We start from the raw sequence: 7,473 nt of genomic DNA on the forward strand, positions 1-7,473 counted from the left end.
TTAAAACCATGTAAAAAAAAAGGCATAATTGGTTATATTTTACAAAAAGAAATAGTAATCTTGAAATATGAGTCTTTTAATGTTTTAATGAGTAACTCAATTTTTAAATACAAGTAAAATAAAACGAACAAAACACATTACTAATCAGCTAAATTTTATATCTTACCTTTTTAATTTAATAATATAACTTTTGTTTCACATTAAAAATCGTTGATCAATTCATTTGGGCCAAAATGAATAAAAATAAAATCCATTTAAAGAGTAGGAGACACCAAATCATCTTTTTAACAAACCCAAGCACTCAACCAACACCCTCCTAACCTCATTTGTGGATAATTGCAGTCTTTGTCCCTCCTCAATTTTTTATTCATTTACCAAAATATTCCCAATTAAAGAAGTGTCCAACTCAAAGCCGCCCCCCATATCCAGAGAAGAAAAGGATAAGAACCCCCCATTCTGTGCCTTTTCTTCCAAGCTTTTTTCCCCTTCTTTTCAAGGCATCCCTCTTAGAAACAGTCGATCATCTATCAAGGGTTGATTGATTTTTAATTTTGTGAAGGATCAAAGGAAGAAATCAAAATTTAGAAAGAAATAAAAAAGAAAGAGTCTTGAAGAAATTACGGAAGATGGATATGATGTATTACCCACTTGGGAGGTCTTCTTATGAAGATTCTTTGAAGGTTATTGAGGCCGATATACAACACGCTAATGCTTTGTAAGTTTTCTTAACCTTTCTTTCTGATTTTTCATATGGGTTTTTGTTTTTCGTTTTGTTTTTTTTTTTCTTTAGGGCTTTGTGTGTGTTTTAAGGTACTCATACTTGGTTATGGTGTTTGAGTCTTTGGATTTTAGCATCAATTGACGATTTCAATTTTGCTATCTGGGGAAAGTTATATCGGAAATTGAAAAGCAAAACTATCATGTGATTCTTGAAATTTAGTTCATAAAGGTGGAATCTTTGATGAATCATGGGGGAAAAGATTATCAAAGAAACTGGGTTTTGGTGGTTTAGCTCTTATCAAGATGCTTCTGTTAATTAAGTTCATCTGGAATTTTTTCGTCCAAAGTTGTTGGCGTACTAAAAATATTTCTTTTTAGATAGTGAAAAACATGGGTTTATAAATCCAAGCTCTTGAGCGCCTATGTTCTTCCTAGTTACTTTTGACTTCTGTAAATTGATTGAATTTTTGAACCATTTTATTGGCTTTTCCTGAAAAGGACAAGCGAAATAATATAGTTTGCACGAAATCAACTAATTGCAATCGTTAATTTTTGAAAAATAAAGCTTCTTTTCATTTTCGCAAAAAAAAAAAAAACATTATCTTCAAATAAAATGTGAAGCGTGATTGTTTGAAAAGTCAACAAACTCAAGTTTTAACACATAAACAAATATATATAAGATTTTATTAGTTGTATAGATGCTTCACGCTTCATAAACTAATTTACTTTAGAGTTTCCAAATTCTGATTTTTTTTTTTTTTTTGAATTTTCAGGGCTGCTGCAATTCCTAGATCCAAAGATGGTGCTCGATTTCAAATGAAATTAGTTCATGATCAATTGACACCTCTCATTATGTTCTTGCTACAATGGATCGATTCTTCTTGCACGTGTCTCCTCCCTAGATACTTGAATCTTTTCCATGTTCTTGTTTACAAGGTTAGTTCTTCAATTTTCAACTTCCATTGTTGTAATTCTTTTTTAGAACGACATGTAAATTAGTAAATATGTAAATTGTCTTTCTTTATAGGTTTATACGGATGGGAGACCAAAGATTTCTAGACATGGAAGGAAAGCGACAGTTAGTGACTTTTATGGTTAGTCATACACAATTACACATACAACGATACAATCATTAAATCGTTTTTTTTTCATTGATAAAAATATGATTTAAAATATGCAGCTGTCATATTGCCATCTCTTAGAAGGCTACATTATGACTTGATTGAGCTTGACAACACTACTAGAGGAGAGAGCTCATCAGAATTGGTAGTTTCAGCCCAAAAAAAAACAGAAAAAGACAATGAGTTCACTAATATCGATTTGGAAAGAGAAGATGAATGTGGGATTTGTTTAGAACCTTGCACCAAAATTGTGTTACCTAATTGCTGCCATGCAATGTGCATCAATTGTTATCGTGATTGGTAATTTAGTAATTTACTAAACATCTTGCATTGTGTTTTTTACTTTTCTTTACTCATTATTCATTAATACATTGTACTAATCTAATAATCTTGTGCTTGTTTTCTTCAGGAACTCAAGATCAGCATCATGCCCATTTTGTAGGGGTAATATAAAGAGAGTAAAGTCACGAGATTTATGGGTTCTTACATGTAATGATGAAGTTATTGATGCTGATCTTGTTTCAAAAGAAGATTTGGTTCGTTTCTATTTATACATAAATAATCTCCCTAAAGATTCTCCAGATGCCCTTTTCTTCATGTTCTATGAGTATCTAATATAACAAGATTACATAATTTATTGTATAGAAAACCCCAATGAGACAAAAAAAGCCGACCCTTGAAATGTAAATAGAGTCTGGTTGTAATTATATTTCCTTTAAATTGTTACATCAAAATAAATACAAACTTGTTTATTATTATGTTATACTCTAATCTCTAATCTTATTCTAAAAAAAGATATACACATAACACAATATCACTTTAGCAAGAAAAAGGTGATTCATGTCAGACATTTCTTATGGATTCTCACCTTCTTACTTTTAGGACACCAACTACTGTAAATTTAAATTTTACTCGGGTGTTTGTGTCTTTATAGAGACTTTGACTTTGGTTTTTGTTATGAGCTGTTTAAACGGTGGATTTGTACACCCTTGATTAAAAAATTGATCTGTCATTTGGTAATTCATAGCTTCGGTGGGATGAATTCCATCCCAATTGATGTATTTGCTTGGATCTTGACACACTGAAGTACCCGAAGATCCGCATATTGATTGAATATTGAAGTTGAGGTCGGACTTTTGGCCACTAAATCCGCAGCAAGTTTTATGGGTTTCTTGAAATTGGTATTTTGTTGGGTTGGATACGATTGTGAAGTATGCTTTCCATGAATCGGCGTATATGATTGTGACATCTGGGAATAGTTTCCTTAAGATTTCCAATTTGGTTTGTAGGATTCCATTGTGGATCATTATGGCTCCGTTTACGATTGAGGAACACCCGGATTTGTCACGTTGGTTGATGGGACATGATGTCACGTCTACTGGGAGGCAACCGACAGGTGGCAACCCTTGGACTACTATGTTCTTTGCTCCGGTTTTTATAAGTGTCTGGGTTGCAATATATATGTTAGTAATAATGTCACTCTTCGAGGATTTAATAATGATGAAGCCAAAAAGAATAATTATGATTTCATGGTTACCAATGTGTAGACTTTAGAGGTGGCAATAGGTAAAATGAGTCCCTTTGTTTAATAGTTTTTCCCCAATTGAACAAACAGCTAAATTGATTGGACCGGACTAGACTCAGACAAGTTTTGTTTTGTTTTTGATGACGAGTGTTATCATGTCTTTTGCATAGATAAAAGATTCGTCCTCACATGTTTTTAGTTTTAGATCAACAAAACAAAAAATTGCAACTTTTATCCTATTGACACTGATCATGGGTGTCAAGACACCTTTTGCATAGATGAAATATCAAGTGCGAGTCCCGATCTTATTTTGTTTATGGTGTTTGGGTGGGACAAACTGTGCATTCAATGTCTGTCAAATGTAAGACATTATATTCTGTCATGTCCAGTCCAGCATAACAAATAAAACAAATAATATATGTTTGGTCATGTAGTATAAGATATATGTAATACGTACCCGGACAAGTTCAATCACGTACAAAGTCGACGACCGTGCTATTGAACGAAGTGAAATCGGAGATCCAACCGCACGCGAATAGTCATTGAGTCCAATATCCCCAACCCAAAACAAAGCCGTGTTTAATTTAACCTTACATGCTTTTTGATCCAATCCTTTACAAGCATGATCTACTTGAAACTTCTTGAACCAATCAAGTTGAGTCCAAATACCTAACGGTGTGCCTTTCCATAGAAATGCGGTTCGAACAATCTTAGCCAAAAGGTCAACCGCAAGAGTGGTGGCTCCAGCAACGGCAAAATTGGCCCCGGAGGTGAAGTTAGCCGTGGTTGATTGGTAAGGAGGTACGACAGGTAAACCGAGGGAGTCGGTGATAAAATCAAGAACTAATCGCCCATCACATAAGCGGTTTGAGGACTTGCCAAATGTGGTGATGCCATAGGGTGAGCTCAGGGACCCTGAGAATGATGCTTTGAGACCACCCAGGAATTGGGCGTTTCCGGTGTCTGTGTAGGAGTCTCCGAAAGCATAAACGGCGGTGAAATGACCCTTGAAGATACCATGGAAAGGAGTTGGTTTTGGAGGTTCGTTTGGTTCTTTTGGTGGTGGTTCTTGTTTCTCCGGTTCTTGTGGAGGGGGTTCGACCGGCTCTGGTGGTGGGTTTTGGATGGGCTCCTGTGGTGGTGGGTTTTGGATAGGCTCCTGTGGTGGTGGTTTTGGGTTCGGGGCCTTTGGTGGAGGTTTTTGTTTCTTTGGGATGGATGGAGGTGGAGGACAATTCGGGTTGGATGGAGGTGGGTTGGATGGAGGTGGAGGACAGTTCAGGTTGGATGGAGGTGGAGGACAGTTCGGTTCGTGTGGTGGTGGTGGAGGTTTATGTTTCTTTGGGTGAGATGGAGGTGTACAATTGGGGTTATCAGGTTTTTCATGTGCAAATGAGGGACAAAGAAGTAAGGCTACAAGGAGAGCGAGAAGAGGGAGATATATAGATTTGATATTTGCCATTTTTTAGTTTTCAAGAATCAAATCTTGATTCCTTAAATTTGTTTTTAGATCATGAAATCTTGGTCGTTTTTATAGAATCTGGTCCCTGACTTTTAGGAACAAGAAAGGTTAAAACTTGTTTGATGGTTATCGGCTGGACTTTTCATAAATAGGTGGTGGTTTGTATAAAATCTATTCGAATGCAATTATCAAGGAAGGGAACTTCTAAAACTTGTGTGATTCTCATATTCTCAAAAAATATAGGGACATGCATTTTCCTTATTAAAACTCTTTAACTGCACAAACATTTTGGTTGTTAATAGGTGATCTTTTTTTAGACTTTATATACAACTTGTGTATGGGTATAGGGTTTTTCAAAACAAGAAATAAACGAAAGTTGAATCGATCAATGATTATTTTTTTCGAAATAGATGATCCATAATTAGATAGTGTTGTGAAATGGTCTTAACATAGAGTACTTATGACGTATAGAAAATAGAAAAGGTTTTTGTCTCTATAAATAAATTACAAATAGACAACCTCAATGTGTACCGAGTTGGTGGTTTTTTCATTGGATGGGCAGGTACGGGAGGTGGGTTAGGGATGAACAACTTTTACCAAATCCCGATATGTATCGGAACCGGTGTCAAATCGTACCGAATTTAAAAATATGGGACGATACTCGGTACTTCAAAATAACAAATTTCGGGATTCGGTACTGTCGGTACCGATACCAATACCGAAAACAGGTATTCCCGGTACCGATACCGGTAATGTTAATTCGGTACGGTACTCGGCATTGACTTTCGATCAAATTCGGTATTCGGAAAATCGGGAACGGTATTGGTCGGTACCGGCAGTGGCGGAGGGAGTACCGGGGCAGGCCGGTGCTCAGCCACCCCCAATATGCCACCACTAAAAGTATAATATTGCCCCTCTCAATTAGTAAAAAACAACATCTTATGTATGATAATCTTTTGGGAGATCCTTGAATTAAAAAAATGCAGACATTAATAATCTAATTAAAAGAAATTCGTAATCCAACAAATAGTAATGATTTTATCACAAATCAAAACTTTTGTTGTAATCTAAACAAACCTACTGATTCTAAACAAACATATATATATATATATATATATATATATATATATATATATATATATATATATATATTCTAAAAGTATTTGGACTCTATCAAAGTTTTTTAAAACCCCCCAAAGACAAATATCAAATAGTCTAAAACTAAAAAACTCTAACCGCTGTCGGTCTCCATCTCCGCCTCTTGTCACCGCCTCCCAAGTGGGGCTATCAACTTGATCACTCCGGCCACTAGTCCATCGGAAATCGTCGCTCCCCGTCGTCATTGTGATTATTAGGTGGAGTTCCCCTCTCAAGTATGTATCTTCGACTCTCACCCCCATCTCTTGATTGCTTGTTGTGTAGCATTATATCTTTATCTGTGTATTTGAAAATATGTGAAAAACTTTGTCTATATAAGCTATAGGTACCCAAGATATTTTTTCGATGTATAGTACTTTTTTACTTCTTTCTATCTCAATTTACATAGGACTATGATGTCTATGGCTAAAGGAAACTTTTTGCTTTAGCTATATCATTTTTTTCATTTTGTTTATTTAATTTAGTTATTTGTTGACACATGTATTAGACAAGTAAGGTTAGTGTTAGATACTGCTAGTTTATATACAATATAGTGATACTTACATATGTGAAATTAATATATATTTATGAGTTTATTATAGAGTAAATTATTAAGTTAAGATTTTTAAGTTTATGGCTTTTATATAGATTTTTGCAATATTGATATAGTTTCTATAAAGATGACTTTATATTTGTAAATTTCATTTTCATAAATAAATATTATATATATAAGTATTATGTGATGTTATTTAATATTTATATATAAAATATATTTTAATATTTTATTGTGATATATGCCTTCTTTATCATAAAATCTTGGGTCCACCCCTGGATACCGGTTTCGTCCCACGCTCATCCCTAGGTTTAGTTGCATCTAGGTTCGTCGGCTTGATAAATCATCCATACTTGTATAGTGGGCTAATGCTCCATGGATTATCAAGTTGGGCTAAAACCCATAGGATGCTCCATGGATGCTCCATGGTGTATTTGAACCCATGGATCCAAGGAAATGGAAAGCCATGACAATTAGGGTTTACCCTAATTGTGACACTATATAAAGATCATATTCTTGGGAAAAATCGGCCACAAGTGTGTGAATGAAAGGGCAAGTCGATTTCATGAAGTATCATTTCTCTCTAAGTCCTTACAAGTGCATATGATGTTGTGTGAACCATTTGAGGTGTCACACTTGGGGCACTAGGCTCTCAAGCTTCATGGAGTCAAGCAACAACAACAAGGTATGTATTCTATCTATTTTATTACCCTAGTATCAATGTTTTGGTATGCTAGTTAAGGTAATACCTTGGAATATTCATATTTGCATGTATAATAGAGAAAACATAGATCCAAGGTATTTAGGGTTGCATGTACACTTAGGAGTGTTAGAATTCTCAACACTCAACAGTGGTATCAGAGCCTAGGCTTATTTTCAAATGTAGTTGATGCAAAGTGCTGAAAAATGCTGAAAAACTCGATTTTCGGGCTTTCTGGGCACTGGACTCGCCGAG

The 7,473-nt window shown here is 35.1% G+C and overlaps 2 protein-coding genes across 2 annotated transcripts; one reads left to right on the top strand and one right to left on the bottom strand.

Moving 5' to 3' along the window:
* The first annotated feature begins 398 nt into the window (after positions 1-398).
* LOC145133113 (E3 ubiquitin-protein ligase AIRP2-like) lies at positions 399-2,604 on the top strand. Its single transcript, XM_079068046.1, has 5 exons — positions 399-715; positions 1,494-1,656; positions 1,748-1,814; positions 1,901-2,141; positions 2,251-2,604. Exons 1-5 carry the CDS (start codon positions 627-629, stop codon positions 2,459-2,461), a joined length of 771 nt encoding a protein of 256 aa, XP_078924172.1. The 5' UTR covers positions 399-626; the 3' UTR covers positions 2,462-2,604.
* LOC145133112 (GDSL esterase/lipase At3g48460-like) lies at positions 2,500-4,854 on the bottom strand. The gene is made up of 2 exons (XM_079068045.1): positions 3,824-4,854; positions 2,500-3,286 (listed from the first exon to the last, which is right to left on the bottom strand). Exons 1-2 carry the CDS (start codon positions 4,826-4,828, stop codon positions 2,750-2,752), a joined length of 1,542 nt encoding a protein of 513 aa, XP_078924171.1. The 5' UTR covers positions 4,829-4,854; the 3' UTR covers positions 2,500-2,749.
* Positions 4,855-7,473: the final 2,619 nt, after the last annotated feature.

Source organism: Lactuca virosa, chromosome 8 (assembly GCF_052849685.1).
Source record: "Lactuca virosa cultivar CGN04683 chromosome 8, Lactuca_virosa_CGN04683_v6, whole genome shotgun sequence".
NCBI classification, from domain to species: Eukaryota; Viridiplantae; Streptophyta; class Magnoliopsida; order Asterales; family Asteraceae; genus Lactuca; species Lactuca virosa.